Below are 27,299 nucleotides of genomic sequence, written 5' to 3'. Positions count from 1 at the left end.
TGTGTGTCCCAGGGAAACACTAGGGTGCGGTGACGTTGTGCAGGTTTTTCTGGTGATAGGTGATACCACGCTCTTTCCTGAATTGCTTAAATTCGCGTCTTTGATGTAAGGAAAGGATTATGAGGATCCATCTTAGATGTGCTCGTGACCCTTTGGAAAGAGATTTTTTTTTCAATGCCGTCCTTTGTTTTTCATTTGTACAATTGCTTCCCTTTTAGTACTTAATAAGGCATGAAATCAAATAAAGAGGTAGAGGTGTCTTAAATGTTACTTTAAAAACACTTTGCTTAAACTTTAAGCATATGTGTGCAGATGTTTTGCTTCTCCCTTAGGTCATAATTATAAATTAGTCATGGTTTCAAGTGTATTTAAAAATCATCTTAATGATTTTTTTCCTTGGTCTACATTTCCTTGGAAATGCTCAGTGATCTTACCCATCTGCCTAAGCTCAGTAAAGCAAATGGCAGTGGGTCCACACTTGATGTGTCGTCCGTCGGCTCTATCATTCAGCTCAGATAAGGACACCACGGTCATATGTGCCTCTTATCCAGTGCACAAAAAAAAAGGAGGTTCAATGAAGCGCACCAAAGACAACAGGTGATAAATTGTCCCACGTCAGTGGAGCAAGGACCCGTCAGAGGGAAATGCAGGATTGCACCATCTCCCACCACAAGGTGTATAGAATCTGTACCTAAAGCATCTGTGCTTTGTATTACATTCTAACTTTAGTCCTTAATCGGAGACTCCCACAGTGCACTGAGACAGTAAATGCTATGAGGAGTCCTATAGACAGAAAACTCATTTCACTTTGTTTGACCCAGAATTCTTTCTCCGTGCAACATCTGTTAATATTACAAAAAAACACCTTAGGAAATACGGACTTAAAGATTTCTTAGCTAAGCCAGCGTTCATTTCATATGTAAATATTTCTGTGCCAGGTACTTTGTTTAGGCACTGAGGATACAGTAGTGAACAAAGCAGACCAAACCTCCTATCCCACAGTCTAATGGAGAAGAAAAGTAAAAAAAAAAAAAAAAAAAAATGTGACACTACATTATAATATATTTAAGTGCTATGGAGACCAATCATACAAAGGAAAGGGAGGGGTAGATAGAGAGTGAGTGGCGTGAGTGTGTGTGCGTGTGTGTGTGCACGCGTGTATTCAGGAACGTTCTATCTCAGCACTTTCAGGGAAGTCTTTTGACTTTGACCAGGTGATGCTGGAGCAGAGACTCAAATGAAGCGAGGGATACTGGCTCACTAAGCTAGAACTATCTAAGCTAGATATCAGTGGAGGATATCTGTGGGCCCAGCCAAATAAGAACTACAGAATCAGGGGAAATTGGGCTGTCACATTGATAAATAATTCTCCGACTCCTGCGCATTCCCATTAAATCTAATATGAAGTCTTTAGAGAGCTAAAGTAAGCTTGAGTTCTAATCTTTTTTCCCTCTTTGTTCAGTCCAAAAGTTACTGAATATACATCATGAGCTAGGTGTTAGGTAGACTGTGGGTGAGTGAGGTGGAGGGCAATTTAGTCCTTACCTAGGGGACCTCCGAGTCTAGTAGGCAAGAGATATGGAAGCTAATAACTGCAATATTGGGAAAGGGATGGAGAAGTAGAAATTCACAGGGTACAGAAATAGCACAAAAGAGGGAGAAATGGGACTTCCAGGGAAGTGAGTATGGAGAAGCCCTCTGTGGGGATTTTGGACGCTGACTAGAAACTTATCTAAAGCAAAATAGGACAGGAAAGGAAAAGGACATTCAGAGCAAAGCAAACAGCATGCACCAAGGTACAAACACCTGAAATCGTATAGGGACTTCTGTGGAGTCGGTAGTTTTGGACAGTGAGAGGTAGCAGTGGAGACAATGGAGTTGGTGGAGATGGTAAGAGGTGCCATTCAAGAGGTCAGGAGGTTCTGGGCTGTGTCCATGAGCAGAGCAACTGTATATTAGGTTCACCTGCAAGATTTAAGCAAAATATATCAGCACCCTAGACCAGTGCTTCTCAAGCTCTTCTGTACTTGAAAATCACCTGGGCGTTTTGTTAAAATGCAGATTCTGATTTAATAGGTCAGGAGTGGGGCCTGAGAGTCAGCATTTCCAATAAGTTTCCAGGGAATGCCAGTGTGAAGAGCCACTCTTGAGTAGCAAAGCACTAGACCAACAAGAATTTCTGGTGACGATTTGGGGCGCCTACGTGGCTCAGTAGGCTAAGCGTCTGACTCTTAGTTTCAGCTTAGGTCATCATTTTACAGTTGGTGAGTTCAAGCCCCATTTGGGCTTCATGCTGACAGCACAGAGTCTGCTTGGGATTCTCTCTCTCCTTTGTCTCTGCCCCTCCCCTGCTTGCTCTGTCTCTCTCTAAAAAAAGAAAAAAAAAAGAAGAATTTCTGGTGATGTACAATAGGCTAAATGTTTGTGTCCCCCCACATTTCATATGCTGAAACTCCAATCCCAATGTGATAGTATTTGGAAGTGGGGCTTTGGGAGGTAGTTAGGTCATGAAGGTGAATCCCATCTCATGGATGGGATTAGTGCTCTTGTAAGAAGAGGCCAGAGAACTTGCTGGCTCTCCTTCCACCATGTGGGCACAAGAAGACTGCCTTCTGTAAACCAGGAAAAGGGAAATCACCAAGAACCGAGCTGTGCCAGCACCCTGATCTCACAATTCCAGCCTCCTGAGCTGGGAGACATAAATGTTTGTTGTTTAAGCCGCCCAGTCTAATTTGTGACAGCAGCCCAAACAAAGACAGGGTGGGACCTGTACATCAGTATTTTTTAAAGTTACACACCCAATTCTAATATGTAATGAGAATTGAAAACTACTGCTATGGATTACAGGGGTGTTTCATCATGTATTGAGGCAGTGATGTAGAGAAGGGACTGGAGAAGCATGAGAGAAGGAAGATGCTAGGGTGAAGTTTAAGCAAGAGATGGTGACGGTCCAAACTAAGACAGTGGTAATAGAGAAAATGATATTTAAATAGAAAATCAAGAGGACTTGATTAATTAATGCAGGTGGAGGGAAGAGTCTTGCTAGGTGGTAAGTTTTTCCTTGTATTTCAGAGCCTGAAATAATGGTGGTGCCATATCCAAATTATGGCAGAATTGCATTGTGAAGGAGATACTTAACAGTTTATTCAATAGAATTCAATGGAGTGAAGAAAAATAGATAAGTCCAGAGCTTCTTCTTACTACTTTACATATTAACATTACATGGAAGTACACACCTGATGGGAGTGAGCCTGAACGCCAGTTCAATAACACAGCCTGTCAAAGAGAGGGACTCACTATCTTTGTTCAGAATTGTCTACATTCCTCAGTGAGCCACTGAATGCCCTGAACTACTGTGACAGTGACAAATCAGGTTGCCTAAATCCTTACAAATGTAAAACTGTGATCTTTATGAAGCTCCATAGTAGAGGAATTGGCCAACCCCAGGCTAGATGAGCAGGTGAACAGGGCTGCTGAGAGAAGACCAAGTCACTAAAGGTCTTGCCCAAGAGGCACATGAAACAAGCACTCTGATCAGATTTGAGAAGTGAAATTTGCACAATACTCTGCACACCGCACCCCCCCCACTCCAAAAAAAGATGCTCTAAGGACATGACATATATTGTTCTCTGGGAGGTCCAGATCCAAAAGTCTAGTCGTATGAAGGTGGATTTTTTTAAAAAGCTGCCCTGGATCCACTCAATCCTAAGTGATAATATTTTGACACTTCTAAACTACAAAATAGTAGTACTGAACCACTTTGCAACAACTAAGTAGGTAATGTCTCATTAATTTTGCTTATGTATGAAAGAGGAACAAAAATGAAAAAGGGACTCACGCATGACCTATTTATGACCTATTTATGGTTTTTGTGACTATCATGCTAGTAAGCATAAATATGGAAAGTATAAGCTAGAAGTTCCTGGATTTTTGTAGGGCTGCCAATACCAAGAGGAATTGGATAATAGGAAGACGTAAAATAATTATTTATATTGGCTTCTTTTTGTGATTAGTCAAGGCCCCAAAGGCTCCTGGGTCTTTGACACTCACACTGGCAGCCAAAGACAGGGAGAATTTAAGAGGAGTGTGTCTACACTACAGCACGTGCCTGATGCCATTCACATCTCTACCCCCTTTTTGTATCTGAGTATGTGTTCACACATGCACTTCAGAAACTAAATTCTTCTGGAAGACTCACGGATTAAATGGCAGATGTGAAAGCCTGCCACTATAAAACATAAATTAAAAGCAAACATCAAAATTCTGAGAGTGTGGAGCAAGCTTTTTCTGAATTAGTGGTAGGTACCATCATTTCCGGCAACAAAAGAACATTTCCGTCACAGTCCATGTATGTCTTGCAGTGACACTGTTCACTGTTTTCAGAGGTGGCGTCTCACTTTGCTCATTGGCATGTGCCTCTTTAGAGAGTTTTGCCAAACTTTTTGTTCATCTTGTGTTCTTAGCAGTGGAAAGTCTTGCCTAGGTAAAGTAAAGCAGGCAATTGCTAGAGTACTGGCATAGAACACAGAGCAATATTTCTGTTTAACTTGTAGTTAGGTCAAGTTTGATCATTATTTTGAAGATATATATTGTAACATCCTTTTCTTTTCTAGGCTAAAGTGATAGCAGTTTCTTTAAACAGATATCTAAGCTGCTATAGCTTCCTCCCTCTTCTATGTTCCAAAAACATTTAAGCTTTTAGATGTTGCTGTGGTTACATGCATTTAGTTTCAGAGTTGATCATGTAACACTGGGCTTGCCAATCTATACCATTCTCAGTGGATAAAGTCTGTAAGTTTGGGTGAGGAGAAGAAGAAAATGAAAATGAGATCTCAAAATAAAATGGTTTGTGGGACACAATCTTTCAGTCCAGTCCCTGGAAAGCATTGCAATTGTCACAACTTTATCTTCCCATGATGGCAGTACTACCCCTGTGCTACTTCAGATATGAAGACCAAGCCCTTTGGCCTGAATGGCCATTCTTCACAGCCACATGATCCAGTTGTCCTTGGTTCTTTTTTCTGGAGGACCAGAAATCTATACTATTTTATAAAATTAGAAAAGCATCACAGTCCCTGAAGTAGTAGATTATCTCTAAATAGTTGCTCCTGGAGAAAGGTGCCATTTGTTCTCTGAAGTTTAAGATAGCAGGGATGATACATGAAATGACTATGGCTCCAAAAGTCAACCAGGATTCAGATGAGTGTGATGGGAAGTCTGCCCCTGGTTCTGTAGCGAAGCCACATGGGATGCAGCTGAAGCTTGGTGAGACACTGAGAAAGTTCCTTTTTGGGAGGCTTTACTGGGGGGGTGGGGAGAAGACATTGATCATTTTGCAATTCTCCCCAGCCAGTCTAATTCTTGGATACCTTTTGTGCATACAGAAGACTCCACTCCAATCCCAGATCTGCCTCTCTAGCATTTGGGTCCCACTGGTTTGCATATCTCAAACATAAGGACTTAGTGATGTGGCACTTCTTTTTGCTGGCACATTGGCTTGATGCCTTGCTAGTCAATGGTTCCTTTGAGGTAGGGGGGCTGTTTTTAATATAACAGAACTCTCCTTCTGGAAAGATGGCGATTTTATGTGTGAAAACAAAAGTGTATGGAACTAAAGACCGTCTTTATCTGTCATAAAATATTACATTTAATATTTTATATGTCTTTCAAATGTTCCTAAATCTTTTACATTTTTGTTACAAACTGTTCCAGTCAGCAAATTCATAGGGAAATCAAAACAGATGAGGAGGCAAGACTTAGTTGAGTACCCATGGGGCCAACATTGGACGAGGCCATGTGGGGGATTCAGATAAGGGAGACCGCCTGAGAGCCAGGAGAATGGAGGAGAGTTCACCAGAAGTGCTTAAGATGAGCCTAGGAGTATGAGGAAAGCTTAGGGATTTCTGGGTGAGAGAAGCAACTACTGATACATGTATAGGGTGTTCTGCAGATATAGAAGGCTTGATTTTTGGCTGGGTCTGAGAATTCACATTGGATAATAGCTGATAATAAGATAGCACAAAATTGGACCATGTTATGAATTGTCCTAAGTATTAAGTATGATGAATTCAAATTTGGGATGTTAAGAAGTTACACACCATGAATTTTTTTTTGTTGTTGTTGTTTATAGAATCTAAAAACCTTATCACCTGCTTTATTTGTGGAGATAAGGGAGAATGGGAAAATTTCTTTAAATATGAGAGTCCACTAAATTGGAAACAAAAGCTTTGGACTCTTAAGATGTTTTAATTCACAAAGAAATGCTGACACTTTTTGGTCTGGAGGTTCAAGAGTTTACAGTCTCCCTAAAGCAAGTGTCTGCTTTCATGGGGATAAAATAACTGCCAACACTCAATGGCTCTAAATGGGGTTTTTATTGCAGGGAATAGTTCCAGGTTTTTCCTTCCAAACATACATTTTTTACATTCAAATATGTTAATAAATCATAGTTATTTTCCTCTTCTTGGAGAGTTCCAGGAACCCACAGGGCTGATAATTTAAGAATAGGCCCGCCTCAGGCTGCCCTTAGAAATAGGACTATTCTCAGCAAGACCAGATACTGGAGATGCTCTTGGTCGAAGAGATAAACACAGCACATTGGGTCCCTGATGGCCTATCTACCGTGTTCAATGCATAGTACATGATGGCTAGGGACAGGAGAATCCTGAATCACCCATGTCACTCAACATGTGGGTTACCTTGTAAGGAAAAAGGAAGATTATCATGCCTATAACAACTGGGAAAAGGGTGAAGTTCACATGATGAATCACAAAAGGCAAAACATCTAGTACAGTCAGTATCGCAGGCAAAGTTTCAGCTTTCCCATACACTTGGTCTTTAAACTATGGGACTTGTAGATTTGCAGTGAAACTTCCACAGTGGTTTCTGTCTAATCCCAGCAATCTTTCAATACCTGAGGTTTTTTTAAATTCCTTAACACATTGGGAATAGTCCCTAGAAATGTTGGATTCTTTAGTGTTTGGACTGCATGTGGCTTATACGTGATGTGCAGTTATCAGATCACATCACTTGATATACAGTTATCAGATCACGTAAACCCAGAGACAGCTGAGCTCCTCTGTAGATTCCAGTCATAGAAACAAAGACAGGTAACCAGTGAGTGTTTCTTCAGAATAAACTGCTCCAAAAGATAACAGTTGAAGTGGTAGCCCAAGTGTTCCTCAAATTAAGGCAAAATTTGTTATATGATTAGGACAAACATAGGAGGCCAGCAATAGTCCACTGTCCATGCAATATGTTTCTTGTCCAGCTCTGTTTTGTGTTTATACATCTTGTTTGTCTTCTCTCTAGAGACAGTAGTCCTGGGTATCCGCTTTATTATCATGGCAGGGCAACTGAGTCCTAGGAAGGGCTTCTCCATAGGAACCCGGGAGCCTGGCAAGCTACAGAGAGATGTTACTTTTGAATAGCCTCATTGACAGCTTTCTTAAGGTGTCCTGACCTCAGATAGACAGGTATGAATTGGCATAGTTTGATATGGTCATTCAATCAGACCAGGATCCAGGGGCCTAGAACCTGAGTTGCTTCTTTTTCTTGGGCATAGTTACCGTGTCAATCAAGACTGGTTTAATGTACTGGGTACCTGGGTTATGTCTTGGGTCAGAGAGCACTTGGAAGTCATTAGCCAGCTCTTTCTGGCTCTTCTACAGATTGACATGACGATATCAGTGTTTATGTAAAATTAGATAGAAGGTCAAAAGGAGAAGGTTTTATGACTCTCTAAGGGGATAAAATATGGCAACATGGAATTTAAAAAGTGAACTATTACCCTATTTTTTTTCAATCTATTTTCTCCTTATGTTTTTTGGACTGGATTATTTCAACTGTTCTGCCTTCAAGCTCACTCTATATAGAGTATATAATATATAACCTCCATTCTACTGTTAATCCTGGCTAGTACATTTTTTTTATTTCAAATTTTGTAATTTTCTCTCCTAAAATTTCTGTTTGGTTCTTTTTAATAATTTCTATTTCACTGCTAAAATGTCCTACCATTTAAATCATTCAAGCACATTTTCCTCTAAGTCACTGAACATTGTTATGCTAGCTATTTTAAAGTCCTCATCAACATCTGGATTATCTCAACATCATACTCTGTTAGTTGCATTTACTCTTGAAAATGAGTCACACTTTTCTGGGACTTTGTTTATGTCACATAATTTTGGATTATATCCTAGACATTGTGAATGTTACAGTGTGGAGACTCTTGATTCTGGCTTATTCACCTGAAGAGTGTTGATTGTTGGTTAGTTTGTTTTAGCAAAACAACAAAATTTGTTGGGCTCACATTTAAAACTGTCTCTTGGGGATCGGCTCAAATCCAAGTTTAGTTCTCTTATTTGCAATGGAGTTATGCACATGTGTGGTTCCAGATCAGCCAGAGATTTGGACCATTTAGACACAGAATTTGTAGTTCCCTCTCATTAGATGTTTCCTTTCTGAGACTCTCCTCTCCCTTTCCAGAGATGAGGTTGCCCAAACTCTGCCCACTAATTCAGCAGTCCAGAAAGATGGTGGGTTTGCTCTTAGAGTTTTAGCAGCACTGCCTGAGGGCTGCTTTCAGGCCAAAAGTCATAAAAAGGAAATTCATTCCATGTCTTCTTTTTTTTTTCCAAGTGTAGACTCCTCTTCAGAATCTGCCTGTTTTTTTTTTTTTCTACTTGCCAGTGTTTTCAATTCATTTTTGTTTGCTTGTTTATTTGCTTTTGTATTTTGTCTAGTGCTAATAGTTATTATTCGAGGGATAGCTGGTTCCGTGTGAGCTAATTAGGCCATTCCAGAAGCAGAACTCTGCTGGTCAATTGCTGAAGTAGCCCACATTTGAATGCCTGGGTAAATGTAGTAACATGAACAATGGAGAGAAGTAGGCAAATACAAGAGATAAGATATAGGGAAATTTTCATGATACCCAGATGTAAAGAATTAAGATGAAAAAGACAGTGAAGTATTAAGTCTGAGTTGCTAAGAGAAAGCGATACAATGAAAGAAACATGGAAATTGGAATGGTGTCTTAGCTCAGCTGCCATAATTAAATAGACTGGGTGGTTTAAAAAACAAATTTGTTTCTTACATTCTGGGAGCTGGAAAGTCCTAGATCAAGGTGCCAGCCAATTTCTGGTGAGAGCTGTCTTCCTGGCTTGCAAATGGCCAATATGATGGAGAAAGAGAGTGTGCTCCCTGATGTCTCTTCTTATAAGAACACTAATCCTATATATCAGGGGCTCATTTAACCTTAATTATTTCTATAAAAGTCCTCTCACCACAGCGTCATTGGGAATTAGGGCTTCAATTGTATGAATGTTGGTGGGAGGGACACAATTCAGTCTACAGTAAATGGAAAACTGGTTTTGAAATGAAAAGATTATAAATCACTTTGGACATGTTGAGTATGAAATGAATAATGTACAAGTTGCTGGAGATGGAGGGCAAAGCATGGAAAAGAGATTATTGAGTTCTTGGAGAAACGGGAAGAGGGGAAGCAAGTAAAATAGCGTATAGGAAAATGAGAACGAAAACAGGACTGTGAAAAAGTGGTCAATTGTACTACGTGTGGTTAGAAAGATCTTGAAAAAGCCATTGCCTGAAGGTCCTGAATTTGTAAATTAGGAAATCATTATCAATTTTCAAGGAGGCAGTCTTAATAAAGAGATTGGGAGGAGGTTACTGTGCAAGAGATTAAGGAAAGGCATGATGGGAGTGATATGAGGGACATATTGGGAGCATAAATGGTGAGTTGGATTACCAGGGTAGCAAATGCAGTGAGGAACCGCTGAAAGGTTAGATATATTGTTGAGACCAAAGTGAATTCAGCCCTGCTCAGATAACCACTCCTTTCAGTTGACCACATTCATCTTCCCAACAAAGTCGTTGTGCATTAACTCTACTAAGCAAAATTATATATATTGGAGATAAAAGAAATGGTCCCTGTCCCCGGATAACACATACGCCTTTTTTTGCTCACTTCCAAGGCTCAGTCTCTGTCTTCTGTGCATTGAAATTTTTCCTTAGAGAGCTGGAGCTCAACTTGACCTGTTCTTAATACAGCTATCTTCCTTCCCATAGGCGAGCCCCCTACTGTCTGCAAAATTAGATGATTTTTCACCCCAAAGTTAAACAATATTTCAAAACCAATGAACTTTCTTTCATGAGAACCTCATTTCATAATTTTTTAAAATTAATGCATATTGCAGTGATGATATTGCCATTTATCGAATGTGTCAACTTAATTGGAAGTTTTTTTTATTACAAAATAAACTCTACATGTAAACTCTTTAGTGCAATAGACTTTGATTTGCTTAGACTGGGATCAATCCTAGCCACTAACATTGTCTTAAAAGTCTTATAAGCTTTTCAGTTGATTTTAATGCATGCCCAGGATTGAGATCCGTTGGATCAGAGGTCTTTTGTTTTGTGGTGTTTTGTTGACAAGCCCTGGCACTGAGGTGGGGATAGAAGTATTAGTGTCCGCTCAGTTTGGGATTGCTTTCTGCTCTTTGCACTTGCTTTAGGGTGACTTCCACTGGTATTCTGCTCAACTCTGCCTCAATGAAGATATTACAAATAATCTTAACCTCACAGTAAAGATTTTTTTTTTTTGGTTCAATGAAAATATCATTTTATGAATGGGAAACGATTGTGCCGTTATCTGCTTCTAAATTAAAGTGTGTTTTTCTTTTCTCTTTTTTTCTTTTTATTTTATAAAAATGTTTATTTACTTAATTTGAGAGACAGAGACACACACTTGTGCACTCACAGAGAAGTGAGGGAGGGGCAGAGACAGGGAGAGAGAGTATCTGGGCTGACGCTATCAGCCCAGAGCCCAACTCAGAGCTCAATCCCATGAACCACAGGATCATGACCTGAGCCGAAACCAAGAGTCAGACGCTTAACCGACTGAGCCACCCAGGTGCCCCTAGAGTGTATTTTAAATTTCTGATGAGTCCCTTTACTTGTGTAATACTTGTCTGGATTTGTATTAGATCGCATAACTTGTATTCCCCTCACTTCCAGAATACCTTGTTAAATCGCTTCAATGTAAAGAAAACAAAATGATGCCTCTGATTTTGCCTAAGAATGCTATTAAAAGCAAGATGTAATACCTAGCTTCGATAGAGCTTGCATATACCTAGCGACAATTAGGGCATTTGACAAAAATAATACCGTGGTATATAGTCCCTACCCTTATTTTGAAGAAAAGAGACATATAGAAAAAAATATATAGAACAAGAAGGTAAAAATTGTAGCAAGCCTTATCTGCTAGCATTGGAATCCTGAAGCTACCCTCTGATGCAGTACTAAACAAGAGATCGCAACCTGAAAAGCCCAAAGACGTCATGCAGCTACTTCAGCTACCAGAAACTCCTGGGGCAAAGGAGATAGAATGTACTGAAACCAAGTTTAACACCTGCACAGTTACAGCACCTTTTAAAAACTTAGGGAAGGCACAAAATACAGCAAACAAAACTTGCCTTTCTTTACACTCTTGGTCTGAGTGGGTAAGGGAGAGATCATGGGAAAAAGAAACAAGTTGTTACAATAGGAAAGGAAATCAGGATTATAGAAGAGTAATTGGCATACCATAGACACCCCCCCCTCCACTCCCCCAGTTACTTTGGGTTAAACGATTGAATGAAATGAGAGAAAAACATACTGGAAATAGTTTGGGCTGAAGCAAAATGTCATCTGGGAATTGCCTGTTGCTGCGTTGGATCAAGTATTAAATTATCCATGTGCTTATTTCTGCCAGGACGTATTTTCACCCCTGATACAGGACTGCCAAAGAGGGGAAACAAGCAGAGAGCTTATCATGAAAAGAGAGGACAGTGCTTTCTCCTCTTTTCTTTATCCCCCATGCTTCATTATAGCTCATGCACTTTTATAATATATGACCTCACATTCTAAAGGAAGCCCGGCCTTTCAAAACTCATCAGAAGTTTGTTTGGACTGCTAAGGATTCCATGGGCGTGCCAGAAAATAAATCTACTTAGGCTGATTCAGGAAATCCTTCTGTTCTTTGTCTTCTACTTGGCTTGCCTCTCCTACTTCACTTCCATTCCAAAGCAAGCCTATTGCCCCTGATAAGTTGTGTGGAAATTTTCCTATAGATTCTTCTTTTTACACATTTAATGTTCAGTTATTGACTTTAGGGTTTTCAAGTGGTTTTCATATTTAATTCTATAAATAACTTTATTGGAGTATCGTTTACGTAACATGAAGTTCATCTATTTAAAATATACAGCTCAGTTAACTCTAGCACATTTGTACAGGTGCACAGTCATTGTCACAGTCCATTTTGGAACACTTCCATCCCCCTGAATAACTCCCCTTGCGCCCCTCTGCCATCAGTCCCCACTCCAACCTGCAGCCCCCGGTAAACACTGATGAGCTTGATTTGGTTTCTGTAGCTATAGTTTTCTGTAGCCTTTTGTAGAAACTTCATCTGAATGTAAGTATCTGACGTACTTTTAATTCAGAAACTATGTTTACCTTATTAGAATAGCCAAAGACTGGGGTGCCTCAGCCAACTCTTGATTTTGGCTCAGGTCATAATCCCAAGGTTGTGGGACTGAGTCCCTGTCGGGCTCTGTGCTGAGTGTGGAGCCTGCTTAAGATTCTCTCTCTCTCTCTCTCTCTCTCTCTCTCTCTCTCCTCTACCCCTTTCATCAGCTCACTCTTCCTCTCTCTAAAAAGAAAAAAATAAATAAAATTAAATTAAAAAATAAAAATAGATTTAAAAAGTAGCCAAAGACCAACCAAATTAAGTGGATCCTGTATTTCACTATAAACAGTAACAGAATAAATTAATTAGAAGAACTTTCTTAATCAGGCACCAAGACTTTATTTGTGTGCCTCTTTTGCTTTGCTGAGTTGCAGCTTACTCTCTTTTAGTTGGTATCTTGTTCAATTTTGAGCCGTGCATCACATATCTTCAAGATATATGGTTCAATCTTCTTTCCAACTTTAGGCTTTATTCCACAGTCTATTTTATTAAGATATTTTTCCCCCAGAACTACAAATTATTTATGTGTGTGCAAAGGGAAAGAAAACAGAGATAGCTAATGAGCCCTCCCAGACATTTGTGGATAGATGAACGGGTGTGAGAAGGATTGATTAATTCCACATTTCTTGGGATGTAGAGAATTCATAAGTTGCATCTATTTGAAATAGAATTTCACTCTGTGTGTTTTTATTTAACAGAAGGAATGTGAAACATGTTCTAGCAAGGAATAAAGCATTGCAATGGACTAAGTCGTATGTTTTACCAGAGTTTCCCTATGATGTCAAGTGCATGTTAGCAGAACAAAAGTGTCCCGATCACAGCATGAGGATAAGGATCATTGAGTTTCTCCAGGCCGACATGACTAAGTATCTGGAAGGCTCACTGTGAGTAATAATAGGCCAGACTTCGTGCTCTGGGAGAGGGTCTGTTTTCGGAGTAGAGTAGAATTCATTTGGAACCAATTTTCCTTAGATTTTGGATGACATATTAGTAATAAGTCCAACATTGCCCAATATTTGAATGTCTACATTGTTATACAGAAGGATTGGAAGAAAAGTGAGTATAATCTGGACTCATAGGAAGGAAATTGGGCTGCTTGAAGTGAAAAATGTCCTTCTTGTTGCACTGAACAGGTATCCCAGCACCCAGCAATACAATGACGTGGTCAACGCCTTGCTGCAAGCCCACCCTTTCTTGGACGAGGATGGCTGTGGCTTTGTAAGTGACCACATGGGGGCCCTTCCATCCATCTCAACCCATCTTAAAATAATAGCTTTGTACTGTCCAGTCATTGTATGCCCCATTTCCCCCTCCCTCAGTCTCTGTCTGTCCATCTGTGTCTGTGTCTGTTTCTCTTTGTCTTTTCTGGCTAGTTGTCTCTATTTTGGTCTCTCTCTGATTCTGTTCCTTTGGCTCTGTCTCATTCTGTCAGTCCCTGTTTTTTTTTTTTTTCTTAGCTTTGGTCTCTCTCTCTCTCTCTCTCACCCTCCCTCCCTCCCCCACCTCTCTGTCTGGCTCTGCTCTCTTTTAAAACCTTCTCTATCTCTCTTGTGTTCCTTTGCCTTTTTATTTTTAATCTTTATTTATTTATTTTGATAATAATACTTGTAACCCATATTCTCATTTCTCCAATTATTTCAAAAAGTGTTTTTAAATGGAGTTTTTAAATGTTTATTTCTGAGAGAGCAAAAGAGAGAGAGGGACAGTGAACACCGGAGGGACAGAGAGAGATGCAGAGAGAGAATCTCAAACAGGATGCACTGTCAGTGCAGAACCCGATGCAGGGCTGGATCCCGTGAACCTTGAGATCAGAATCTGAGTCTAAATCAAAAGTTGGATGCTTAATCAACTAAGCCACCCCGATGCCCCCCCCCACTTTGTCTTCTTTAAAAAAAATAGACTTTTTTGATCAGTTTTAGGTTTACAGCAAGAGGAAGGTACAGAGATCTCTCATGTAGCCCTGCCCCCACATGTATAGCCTCCCTCCCATTATGAATATCCCCCACAAGGGTGGTACATTTACTACAAAGGGTGAATCTATATTGATGCATCATTATCACCCAAGTCCATAGTTTACATTAGGATTCATGCTCGTGGCTGTACATTCTAAAGGTTTGAACAAATACATAATGACATGTACCCATCATCACTGTATCTTACAGAGTATTTTCACAGACCTAAAAATCCCCTGTGCTCCACCTGTTCCTCCCTTCCACATCCACTTCCTTTGTCTTCTTTGTCTCTCCATCAGCATCTTTCTGTCTCTTCCTCAAAACATGTGTAATGTGGTCTCTAGGAAGGGTCTTTAAGGGATATAATACCCAAGTGGCACCTGGGTGGCTCAGTCAGTTGAGCGTCCAGCTCTTGATTTCAGCTCAGATCATGATCTTGGGGTTGTGGGATTGAGCCCCATGTCAGGATCTGTGCTGGGTGTGGAGCCTGCTTGGGATTCTTTCTTTCTTTCTCTCTCTCTCTCTCTCTCTCTGTCTCTCTCTCCCTCTCTCTCTCTGCCCCTTCCCTGCTTGTGTTCTCTCTCTCAAAGTGAATAATCTAAAAACTACATTAAAAAGTAAAATGTTTTTTAAAAAAAGAGAGATGTAATACCCCAAAAGAGAGGGATGTGGGGTGCCTGGGTGGCTCAGTCAGTTAAGCATCCTACCTCTGCTCAGGTCATGATCTCGCGGTCTGTGAGTTCGAGCCCTGCTTCGGGCTGTGTGCTGTCAGCTCAGAGCCTGGAGCCTGTTTCAGATTCTGTGTCTCCCTCTCTCTCTGCTCCTCCCCTGATCACACTGTGTCTCTGTCTTTCAAAAATGAATAAATATTAAAAAAAAATTTTTTTTAAAAAGAGAGAAGGATGTGACACCTATACCAGGGCTATCATCACTAGAAGGAAGTGCCTTCCTTCCTCCTTTCCTTCCTTCTATTTTCTTCCTGTATTTTCAAGAAATGTTTATTATGTGGGGATAGAATCAGAATTTTCTGAGTGGGAGAGTGCCATATATATTCTTTTTTACCATCCAGTCTCAGGAAAGAGATTGGATTCCATGTCTGGAACTAGTAACTATTGAAGCCCAGACTGGAATTGAGGTATTTTTGGTTCTCGTATGACATCCTTTCTAAAGTAAGCTGCTGCATATAAAAGCATACTGCAAAATAAACCTAATTTTCTCTAAAAAAAAAAAAAATCTATACAAAAATTCCCAAAAACTACAAAGAAAACAAACCCAGAGTCCTAACATTGATAATCACACTTATGTGGCTAACAAAATTGATTCTAAGAATGTTTTCTACACTCAAGTATACTATCTGCCGATTAATCAGTGTTACTGTGCATAGAGCTAGTTGTATTTTTAGAAATAATTTAAATATGCTGTTTGAATAAATTATATATTCACAGAGTTCAAAATTCAAAAGCTACAGCAGGCTATGAATGGAAAAGTCTCCCTCCCACCTCTTGTCTTCCCCCTAATTTTCCTCCCCAGAAGTAACTAATGCTATCAAAGATTCCATCCAGAGAATATTTGCATTCATGTAAGCAAATATATATTTATCTATTTACATTTTGACCTTTAGTTTCATGATTATGAAAGTGAGTCAAATAGAAAGTAATGAATAATGCTTACTTCAATTTTGTGTGCATTTTAGCCACCTCCATCCCCAGTGGCATTAATGAAAGATGGTGAACTGATATGGAGACCTGAAAAATTGCTTAGCACGTTACAGCCCATGTTTGCTTAGCATGTACAGCCCATGTTACATAGAATGAAAAGGGAAACTCTGGTGCATGGTAGATATTTACCCAAATTCTCCCTGCAAGTGTGCGTGAGGTTATGTTTCTAATGTTACAGTGGAAGACAGAAATTTTCTGAGAATGTTAATGTGTGTGTGTGTGTGTGTGTGTGTTTGAGAGAGAGTGAGGGAGAGAGAGTGAGCACAAGTGAGCAAGCTCTTTGTCATTTTTAGGGCTAACTTTATTTGCAACTTTTTATTTTCGTAAGTCCAGACAGAAGTTGAAAGAATGCTACAATGGGCACCCATATACCCTTTTATCTAGATCAAGGTTTCTTAACCTTGGTAGTACTTATATTTTAGGCTGGATAATTCTTTGTGGTGGGGGCTGTCCTCTGCACTGTAGGTTAGTTAGCAGTATCCCTGAGTAGCCCCACCCACTCACCCAAACCATTATGACAACAGCAGTGTCTCCAAACATTGCCATGTGCATTCTGGGAAGAGGACAAAATCCTGATAATTAAGAATCACTGGGGCGGCTGGGTGGCTCAGTTGGTTGAGCCTCCAACCCTCAATTTCGGCTCAGGTCGTGATTCCAGGGTTGTGATTGAGCCTTTGAGCCCCATGTTGAGCAATGGGTTGAGTGCAGAGTCTGCTTGGGATTCTCTCTCTCTCTCTCTCTCTCTCTCACCCTCTTCCTTGTGTACTCTCTCTCTCTCTACAAAGAAAAAGAAATTCTTTTAAAAAGAATCACTGATTTAGACTCAGTAAGTGTTAATATTTTGCCACATTTATTTTTCCTGTCTCATATTTCTTTATTTGTTTTGGCTGGGCATTTGGAAACAAAAAACAAGTTTCCGACACCATTCCTAAATACTTCAGCATGTATCGTGTAAGGATACGGATGATCTCCTCTACAAGAACGATACCATTTTTATACCTAAGAAAATTAGCAATAATTGCATAATATGATATATAATAATTACATAATAATATATATAACCCATATTCCTATTTCTCCAATTATTCCAAAATATGTTTTTGAAATGGATTTTTTACTATAAAATCTAGTCAAGGATTATTCATTGCATTTGTTTATTATGTCTTTTTAATTTCTTTTTTTTTAATGTTTTTTAAATTTATTTTTGAGAGAGAGAGAAGGACAGAGCATGAGCAGAGGAGGGGCATAGACGGAAACACAGAATCCGAAGCAGGTTCCAGGCTCTGAGCTGTCAGCACAGAGTCGGACGTGGGGCTCGAACTCATGAACTGCGACATCATGACCTGAGCCGAAGTTGGCCACCTAACTGACTGAGCCACCCTGGCGCCCCTTTAATTTCTTTTTTCTAATTTCTTTTATTTTTTTCCTGATACTTATTTTTTGGACAAGTCTAGTCCAGTTGCCATGTAAGATGTTTCATATTCTAGGGGCGCCTGGGTGGCGCAGTCGGTTAAGCGTCCGACTTCAGCCAGGTCACGATCTCGCGGTCCGTGAGTTCGAGCCCCGCGTCGGGCTCTGGGCTGATGGCTCAGAGCCTCGAGCCTGTTTCCGATTCTGTGTCTCCCTCTCTCTCTGCCCCTCCCCCGTTCATGCTCTGTCTCTCTCTGTCCCAAAAATAAATAAACGTTGAAAAAAAAAAAAAAAGGAAAAAAGATGTTTCATATTCTAAGTTTGTCTGAAAGTTTCCTAAACATTATATCTGGGTTTAAAATGTGGAGCCAAAACCTGCTGGTGATGCCAGGGACTATTTCATGTACTAGATCGGGTGCCCATAATGTCAGGACTATTTAAAAATTTTTTTTTAATGTTTATTTGTTTTTGAGAGAGACAGAGACAGACTGTGAGCAGGGGAGGGGCAGAGAGAAAGGGAGACAGAATCCGGAGCAGGCTCCAGGCTCTGAGTTGTCAGCACAGAGCCTAATGTGGGGCTCGAACTCACAAACCGCCAGATCATGACCTGAGCTGAAGTCAGATGCTTAACTGACTGAGCCACCCAGGCGCCCCCAGGACTATTTTTTATTTCAGAGGAATTAAAGGAGAGCTGTATCCATATAGCTCTTTCCACCCTACTGCCCACCCCACCCCCCCCCCAGGTGGAAGAGTATGGCTAAGGAGGATGATTATTCAGTGACATGGGATTTTCTACTGAGGCATCTGTGTAAGGAACTCATGGTGCCAGGCATGTATATGATATTATGTATATACGTATATGATATTACGCAATTATTGCTCATTTTCTTAGGTATAAAAATGGTAGATGCTCAGTAAGTACTTGCCAATTTGTCTTTTCCCTGTTCCTATCAGACAGTTAATAAGAAGAGAGGGGAGAGGCTGGGAAAAAGAAATTGGCAATTGAAAAACATCCTGGGGGCGCCTGGGTGGCTCAGGCAGTTAAGTGTCCGACTTTGGCTCAGGTCATGATCTCAAGGTTGTGAGTTTGAGCCCCGCATCAGGCTCTGTGCTGACAGCTCAGAGCCCAGAGCCTGCTTCAGATTCTGTGTCTCCCTCTCTCTCTCTGCCCCTGCCCTGCTCGTGCTCTAAAATAAATAAACATTAAAAAAAAGTTTAAAAACCAAAAAAAAAGAAAAAAAAATCCTCACAGTTGAGTGCTATAATACTTCCCACCACATCAGCAGGTTTAGAAGGACTTCAGAGCTGTAGGAAACATGAGGGGAAAAGTGTGTTTGCATTATTTCATATTTTAAGGCTAAGAAGAATATAAACTATCCATTATTTCTGTGCTGTTGTAAAACAGTGGTGGCTGAGGGCAGACCCACAAGCTTGTGGGAGGTGATGAAGAGTCTCTGACTCATACATAGCTAGGAGCTTAATCAGAGTCAAAGCTGTCGGCTGACCTCAACCCACAGCACTCCTCTCCAGGGCTTGGAAGGTTTTATGAACAAACGGCACTTTACTTTACAAATAACTTCCATGAGTAGCTATTCATTTCAGTCTCCCAAAGCCCAGTGCAGTTTATGGCACCGGTCTGGTTGTTCTATTTTATAGCTGTGGAAACTAAGACAAAGGTTACTTGCTGACAGGTTTCTTGGCTAATACACACGAGGCCTAGACCCTGGGCCCTCCCAGTGGAAGTCTTTCTTCTGAAGGGTAGGGAATAACCCATAGAAACTTAACCCAGGGAACAAGGAATGGCAAAATCTAAGTGCTAGCCACGCTACTAATGTGATTTCAGTGGCGTTCCCATTTGCCCGTGAGGAAACAGAGCTTAGAAAATGTGCCCAAAGTCACCCAGTCTTGGGCCTATTCAAGCATAGTGCACTGCCGGAAGTCAAGGGGCTGAGAAGCAGCCTTGAGGTTCAGGTTTTAAGTGTAGGGATACTCCTCACGCACTAAGTTCCTCACCAAGCAAGGCCAAAACTCTGAGTCTTGCTTCTAGTCTGTTCCTTCGACACCTGGGTCCCTCTGCATCACAGAGGACTGACACAAGGTGTCCAATATTTGTAGTTTCAAGATGCATCAGGCACTGTGCTGGGCTTGGTGGGCAAAGCAGACATGAACCTGCCTTTGTGTGCTTACAGCCTAATGGAAGGAAAGGAAAGAGAGAAGGAAGGAAGGAGGGAGGGGAGGAAGAAGAGAAGGAAGGGGGGAAAGTAAAGAGAGGAAGAATGAAAAGAACAGAACAGAAAAGCATCACAAAGATGAAGGTAAGGCCCCAGTGTGGTAAGTGTGGACAAGGAAAGGTGAGAGCTGATGACCAAGGGAAATGAGCTTCTAGGGCCTGAGAGGCCTCCATAAAGAAGTGATGGCTGAGCTGAGATCTGGAGGCAGAGCAGGGTTAACTAGATACGAGCAGGGTCAGGGAGGACAGGGATAGAGCTTTCCAGGCCAAAATCAAAGGCCCAGCAGAGGAAGAGCATGTTGGCTCGTTGAGAAAGCCCAGTTGTGTCCCTCAGCTGTTGCCCATGTCTTTGATCTCCCAAACACTGCACATGGCAGACAGATTCTCTCAGAGCTCAGATCTGAACATCTGCTTTCTCCCTCAATGTGGCCTAGGAGGACTTCTTAGCCTGGCTTTGCAGCTGGATTACCTATAAAGCCTTGAAAAATACAGACATCCAGGCTCCACTCTGACCTACTGAATCAGAATCTCTAGGGTCTGGGCCGGCAGCATTAGTGTCCTTGGGAACCTGTAAGAAATGCAGATTCTTACATACCCTGACATACCCAACCACAGACTCTGAAAGACTAGCCCAGCAACCTGTGTGTGTGTGTGTGTGTGTGTGTGTGTGTGTTTATTTTGAGAGGGGTGGGGGAAGAGCGAGCATGAGTGGGAGAGGGGCACAGAGAAAAGGAGAGAAAGATAGTTCCAAGCAGGCTCTGTACTGTCAGGACAGAACCCGACATGGGGCTTGATCGCAAGAACCGTGAGAAATCATGACTTGAGCTGAAATCAAGAGTCAGACACTTAACTGTCTGAGCCACCCAGGTGCCCCAGCAACCTGTGCCATCCTGGAATTGAGATTCGGGTTAAAGTTCGAGAACCATTGCTTTAGAGGAAGAACCCAGGACAAAAGTTCCCTATTAGATGCCGATGTAACCTGTCCACTGACAGGGGTTTGAAAAGATCTGGTTCTGGATTACCGTGAAGCTCCTTTATGGGGTAACCGTGCCTTTTAGGATTGAGCTCACTTCTCTCTCTTGCCTTATTTCCTAGCCTATTCTCTGCCATTCCCCATGGTGACCTCTGCTTCCCGGTCATGCATAGCTCTTGGCAGCTTTCCAAATGGTATGAGCTATCCCTCTGTCCACTGCACAGGCTGCTTGCTCTGCCTGGAACTTCTATCTAACCCTTACCAGGCATCCCACCTGCTGTCTCCAACCCCCTGGTGTAGTTTTCTGACACTGAGATCTAAACCTCAGCTCACATGTGCCTCCTACAGGAAGGTTTCTGTGGTCTCCTAGCACAAGGTAAGATAATGCTGTCTCTTCCCCTGTTATAACACTATTCACTCTGAATTGAAATTACTCATCCCTCTGCTAGACTGAATGCTGTGTCTGCCTGAGCCCTCCTCTCTCCCAGGGAAGAAACCTGGTCTTTGTGTTTGAAAGAGCACATGCTCCACAAATATCTGGGGAATGAATGCCAATAGTATTCACCAATGTGAATTTCAAGGGATGACAGAAAAAATGTTTAAGAAAATGCATCAATTCATATCTGCATAAGCCAGTATCAGTTCTTTCTTCGAACCCAGTGGAAAAGTGGCATGTGTTGTGGAGACAGCAAAGTATGGTAGAAAACATCCAATTTGGGGCGCCTGGGTGGCTCAGTTGGTTAAACATTTGACTTCGGCTCGGGTCATGATCTCACAGTTCGTGCTCTGCATTGGGCTCTGCATTGACAGCTCAGAGCCTGGAGCCCGCTTCACATTCTGTGTGTCTCTCTCTGCCCCTCCCCTGCTTGTGTGCTCTTTCTCAAAAAATAAACAAACATTAAAAAATATTTAAAAGAATGAAAAATCAGAAATAAATCCATTTAGTTTATTATTAAAAAAAAAAGAAAACATCCAATTTTTGGAATTAGAAAACCCCAGTGTGGCATTGGGGGATATATTATTATTTTTTTGACTCTGTTTCCTTAATTATAATTTAGAGATTATAATTTTTATGGCAATATCACAAGATTGTTGGAAGGATAGTTCTATTAATTTTATTATTGTGAGGTGAAAAGAATTGCAAACCCAAGAGTGATAAAGACTGTATTGTTTATGTGGGATTATTCCAATCTCCTTGAAGAGTAACTGTCTTGTTTTGTTAATTTATGCAGTTTTTGTGGAAACGAGCTCTCAAAGATCGCTTTAAATATGTTCGAAGACCCATAGAAGATGATGAACAGGTGGTGAGAAATAAATGTAAATTTGGACACCGAAGAGGCCAGACCAAGAAATTTCTTCCTGATACAAACTCTGATGAGATTAAAATTGTCCGGATAAAAGTAAGATTGGATATTTAAATATTCTGTTTATTTGTTGACTGGTGATTAAGGCTACTAAGTAACAGCATCTACGATCACTAAAACAAAATCAGATATTCTTTTTGAAAATTGGAGGTAGGGAAATCTGTTCTGTGTGACTAATAATATGAATGATAATATTTCCAAAAGAGGGCTTCTAAAAACAGTTTGAGCAGAGTGTGTTATTCATCATCTCATGTTTATTCTTTCGCAACCTTCGAAAAACCTGGAAACGCCCTTATGTTCTGGGTCTTTGAAACATTTCTCTTCCTCTCATCATAAAATATATCTTATGTTCCGGCTGTTCTTATGGTTACAGACAGTTTTAAAGACTCATCTCGTGGGGTAGCCTCTATCCCCAAGGTTTCAGGGAGGAAGGTAGGCCACGTGCATGGATATAAACCCCATCTGGCTCTTCCCTTGCCCAGAGGGTCCCCTGTGCCAACCCTGCAGTGCCCCAGGCCTAAGGACCAGGCAGCGCCTGTAGATCTATCCCTCAGTAGGGGGGTTTGCTGTAAGTAATGTGCATGCAGGTCCTAATTATTGAGATCCTATACATATCCCTACCTCAGGGCCCCCAAATATGGTCAAGAACAAAAAATGGTCCCTGCTAATAAAGTGAATGAACTCCTTAAGGAAGGATGTCCAAACTACCAAGTATAGAAGTCAAATCCCGTGACGGCCAATTGTGTTTCCACCCCAATCCAACATGGATATGTAATCCTTACTCTTCGCCACAGATGCATTGATGTTAGTGATTGTACTTGGTGTAAATATTCCATTTTCGTTCTTAGCTGGTATATTTATTTGATCGAACTAGAGTAGCCGATCTTGGTTGTCTCGGTTTTATTACTACTACCTGTAAGCTCCAGGGAGCAGGAATATTTTTAAACATGTTTTGCAAAACATTCATCCCCACATCATAAAAAAGAAAAAAAAAATTAGATGAAGGTGTGTACATTTTAAATATCTTATAATTTTCAGTAAGATTTCCAAGTCATAGGCCAGTTAAGATAATAAAACTTCTATGCCTGCTCTTCCACGAAAAGACAGGGGAAAGGTGAAGATTCAGTGGTGTAACTTTTTAGAAGTTTTGACTGCAATATTCCAGTTATAAACCATACTCATGATAGAGGCACCTGGGTGGCTCAGTCGGTTGAGCGTCCGACTTCAGCTCAGGTCATGATCTCATGGTTCATGAGTTCAAGCCCCACATTGGGCTCACTGTTGTCAGCCTGTCAGCGCGGAGCCTGCTTTGGATCCTGTGCCCCCCTCTCTCTGCCCCTCCCTCGCTTGCGCTTTGCCCACCAAAATAAATAATTATTTATAAAAAAAATAAATAAATAATACTCATGATAACACAGAATGAGATCTATTTTAATGATCTTTTATCCTCTTAAAAATAAAAAGTCACTTTGTAAAGGGACATAATTATGTTACACATAGATTGGCTTTTTCACAAAATTTGATTTTCAGTATACGAAAAATAGAGCTCCCTTCGAAATAAATTAAAGGTTTGCAAATTCAGGTTTCCTTTTTGTTCTATGATGCACGGCCTACCAAAATTCAATGGAATGAATTAATGGTAAATCGGAAGATGAGCAAGTGTCGCTAGCACTGGAACTCAAGGGCACATTCGGGGAATCAGGGATCACACAAACCAAATGGCAGCTCCTCTCTTTTGTTGACACATCATCACTGAACCAGTCTCTACACTTCTCTTTCAGTTCCCTCTCAACACTTCATGTGAGGACACCCTTCGCGAATCTTCCCTTCTTTTCTCCTCCCCCAGGCCCCCAAGACAAGCCTGAATCCTCAGATGAATCCTGCTAAGATCCATGCAGGGGATTTTGCTACAACACACACACACACACACACACACACACACCCAACACAGATGAATGTACCAGGGTCCGAGATGAGTTAAGTTACAACAGAATTTCGTTTTGACCTTCCTACCAGCCAGCTGGGGCAAAAAGAGATTCTAAAGTGGTCATTGTTCACACCTGAAGACACAGTGTTTTTTCTGGCAAACATATCTAATCGGTCAAGATTTACTTTTCTCCTTCTTACAAACGGAGCCACAGATGGCTGATTCTTTCTAAGACTGTAACATCCGTGTCTGTGACCTGCTGTTTTCTAAAGCCCAAACCTTTAAGGAATGGGAGAAATTTTACACTCGAATATTACAGAAACAGTGTGCTTCTGTATTTTTTACCCTGAACAGTGATTAAGCAAACGGAAAAACCCTAAGAAGAATGGAAAGACAAATCCACTGAATATACCACTTATCTCGTGGAATTTTATACTTCAGATAAATTGCCTAAATTACTTCCCATCTCCAGCTTGAACTTCTGATAGCTCCTTTTCAATATCTTTAAGATTTCTGAAAATTAAAGACATTTGGATTAAGATACTTTGGTAACTTTCACATCTTTTAAACTCTCTTGCCCGGACATAATATTTCCATAATACAGAAAACAGTTATTTCCTGTGCGACAGAGCTGGAAAATGCTGATGGACGCAAGAAGTCAGGAGTCAGGCTGTTTTCTCAAGGGCAGGGAAGTGGGTTTGGATGAAATAGAGGACGGTTTTGGAAAGGAATAAAGGAGAGGAAGAGATTTTCATTTGCTTTGTTTCATTTCTGTTATTTCTCTTTTTATGGTTGGGAGAAATTTACAAAGAACTGAAGGTAGATGTCTCTGTGAAGGAAGGTGGTTTTCTTACCTTTGTCTCATGGGCTTCTGCAGATAACCCAGGCAGCTGCTGAGTTTGTTTGGGTCTGAGTATTGGCCACGGACGTTTTATCCCTAACTTTCCTCCCATCCCAATCTCCCAGGCCAGTTTAGTGCTGCTTAAACTACACTATGAAACCCAGAGCATCCACAGTGTTAAAGTATCCACCCATGAGTCCTAAATATACCCAGGTTGCTCATATTCTGCTGCTAAGACTTATCACCACATTGTATGGATGGCTGTACTTGTGAGAATCCCAGACTGTTTTCAGACCAATCCTACAATATATTGCGCATTTTGCAATGTTTAAAAATCTTTTCCCAACCCCATGACCTCATGTCACGGCTGCTTGTATGGTCATGAAGCCAAACTCAACAGCTGTGTTATCGCTCTTACGCATCTGACTTTTAGTTTTAGGTCTAAGCAATTTGCAGCCCTGTGAATTGATAAATCTATTTCCTTTGCTTAATTGTCTTTGACTATACTTTGTCTTATGTTTATAAACAGAGGTATAATTAGATTCTCAAAATGGCAGACTTAACTGAGTAATTACATAAGTTGCTGACATCTTGTTTAAATGACAACGACACTGGCTTTAAAAGCTTACACGAATTGGGGCACCTGGGTGGCTCAGTCAGTTAGGCATCTGACTTTGGCTCGGATCATGGTCTCGCAGTTTGTGAGTTTGAGCCCCGCATCTGGCTCTTGTGCGGACAGCTCAGAGCCTGGAGCCTGCTTTGGATTCTGTGTCTCCCTTTCTCTCTGCCCCTCCCCTGCTCGTGTTCTGTCTCTCAAAAATAAATAAATGTTTAAAAAAATTTTTTAAAGCTTACATGAATTGTATAGAGCTGCGTGGCAGGGTAGTGGAATTTTACCTTGTAGTATTTGGGTGTGTGTGAAAAATCTCAGGTGTAATTAGAGTTGAGAGAGTCAAACTCAGTCCATGGTGTATCATGGTCATTGTCCTGTGTAAGCCTCGCTCTTGTTCTGTACATTTCTTTGTGTTCTCTTCCCTATCTGCTCTTCCCTCACTTCTGCCCTTGGGCCACCAGTCCAAAGCGTTCCGTATGCATCTTTTTATCTGTAAGTGTTCCAGTTGGGTTTATATATATATATGACTTAATGTAAATGGTATTCTAGACTTCATTCTTGTTTCACTTTTTTCACTAATACTCTCTGAGACTCGTTCACATTAGTGTATTCTAGCCCATGATTGCAGTGATTATAACGTACTGCTTACCTCAAGCCCTGTTCCTCCCCCACCAGGAGCTGTGTGGTAGGGAACACCGTCATACATGTCTGCTTCTGGCCCTACCTGTGTGTTACTTCTCTGGGTTGTGTACCCAGAAGTGGAGCTGACAGGGTGGAGGGTGTGCATCTACTGCATTTGACCACTTCCTTGCCAGGTGACTTTGTCTTGTTACCACAGCCATGTGTCCCCTCGTATTCCTGCCAACCCCTGGCATTATTCAGCCTTCTAAACTTTGCCAAGTCTAAGAAGCATCAAGGGGAATCTCATTCTTGCCGTGATTTGCATTTCCCTGGATAACTAATGAGTCTGAGCATCTCCCCACATGTTTGTTAGCCTTGTGAATTTCTTCTTTTAGAAAATTCTCTCTTTAGATCCATTGCCCATTTTTTAAACGAGTTAGCATCTTTTTCTTGTTAATTTGTAGGAAGCAGTCCTTCCCGTGCCCTAAGCCACAAAGACGTTGTCCTACTCTTTGTTCTATTAAATTTATTGTTTTCACTTTCGTGTTCAGACCTTTAACTCATCTGGAGTCCATCTTCTATACACTATTGAGTAGGGATCGCCACATAATGAGCCGCTTTCTCAATACCAATTACAAAACAATCCATCCTTTTCTTATCGGTTTATGGTGACACTTTTATTGTATATTAAGTTTCCAAATAGACATGGGTATGTTCTGGGCACTATCTCTTTATTCCATTAGTCTATCAGTCTGTTTGTAATGCCATTGCCACATTACATTTGATGACTTAGTGTTTATTACTTAGTATCGTTTAATGCTTAGTGTCCAGACATTTTTTGTTCCCTGTGGAAGATGTGTTGGGTCAGGGAAGTCCCTCAGTAGAGAGGTTTCTGATCAAATTCATCCTCATTTTTCAGAATAAGGGGAAGGACAGGAGATCCTTCTCTCGGGAACCAGTCCCTGGGACTCCTCTGTCACATCTGCCCTCCCACAGGAGAACTAGAGCCTGGGCTAGTGGTGCCACATTCAAGTGGGAAGGCTGGGCCAAAAGAAGGTTCTGGGCATCTGTCAGCACAGGCAGCTCCGGGATAAGCTCTGTCTTGCTCACGGGGAAAGCCTTCTGTGACA

At 41.0% G+C, this 27,299-nt stretch overlaps 1 protein-coding gene across 3 annotated transcripts in view; it reads left to right on the top strand.

Annotated features, from left to right (window-relative positions):
* SAMD3 (sterile alpha motif domain containing 3) overlaps nucleotides 1–27,299 on the top strand; it is a 56,981-nt gene that overhangs the window by 8,436 nt on the left and 21,246 nt on the right. For all 3 annotated transcript variants that reach the window (XM_032593244.1, XM_030316318.1, XM_032593243.1), the window contains 3 exons: nucleotides 13,219–13,404; nucleotides 13,654–13,738; nucleotides 22,036–22,203. In XM_032593244.1, coding sequence (XP_032449135.1) covers nucleotides 13,219–13,404; nucleotides 13,654–13,738; nucleotides 22,036–22,203 — 439 coding nt within the window. The remainder of the gene's footprint in view (nucleotides 1–13,218; nucleotides 13,405–13,653; nucleotides 13,739–22,035; nucleotides 22,204–27,299) is intronic.

This window comes from Lynx canadensis, chromosome B2, assembly GCF_007474595.2.
Source record: "Lynx canadensis isolate LIC74 chromosome B2, mLynCan4.pri.v2, whole genome shotgun sequence".
Lineage (NCBI taxonomy): Eukaryota > Metazoa > Chordata > Mammalia > Carnivora > Felidae > Lynx > Lynx canadensis.
The sequence above is the reverse complement of the archived record's forward strand: the minus strand, read 5'-3'. Positions and strand labels throughout refer to the sequence as shown.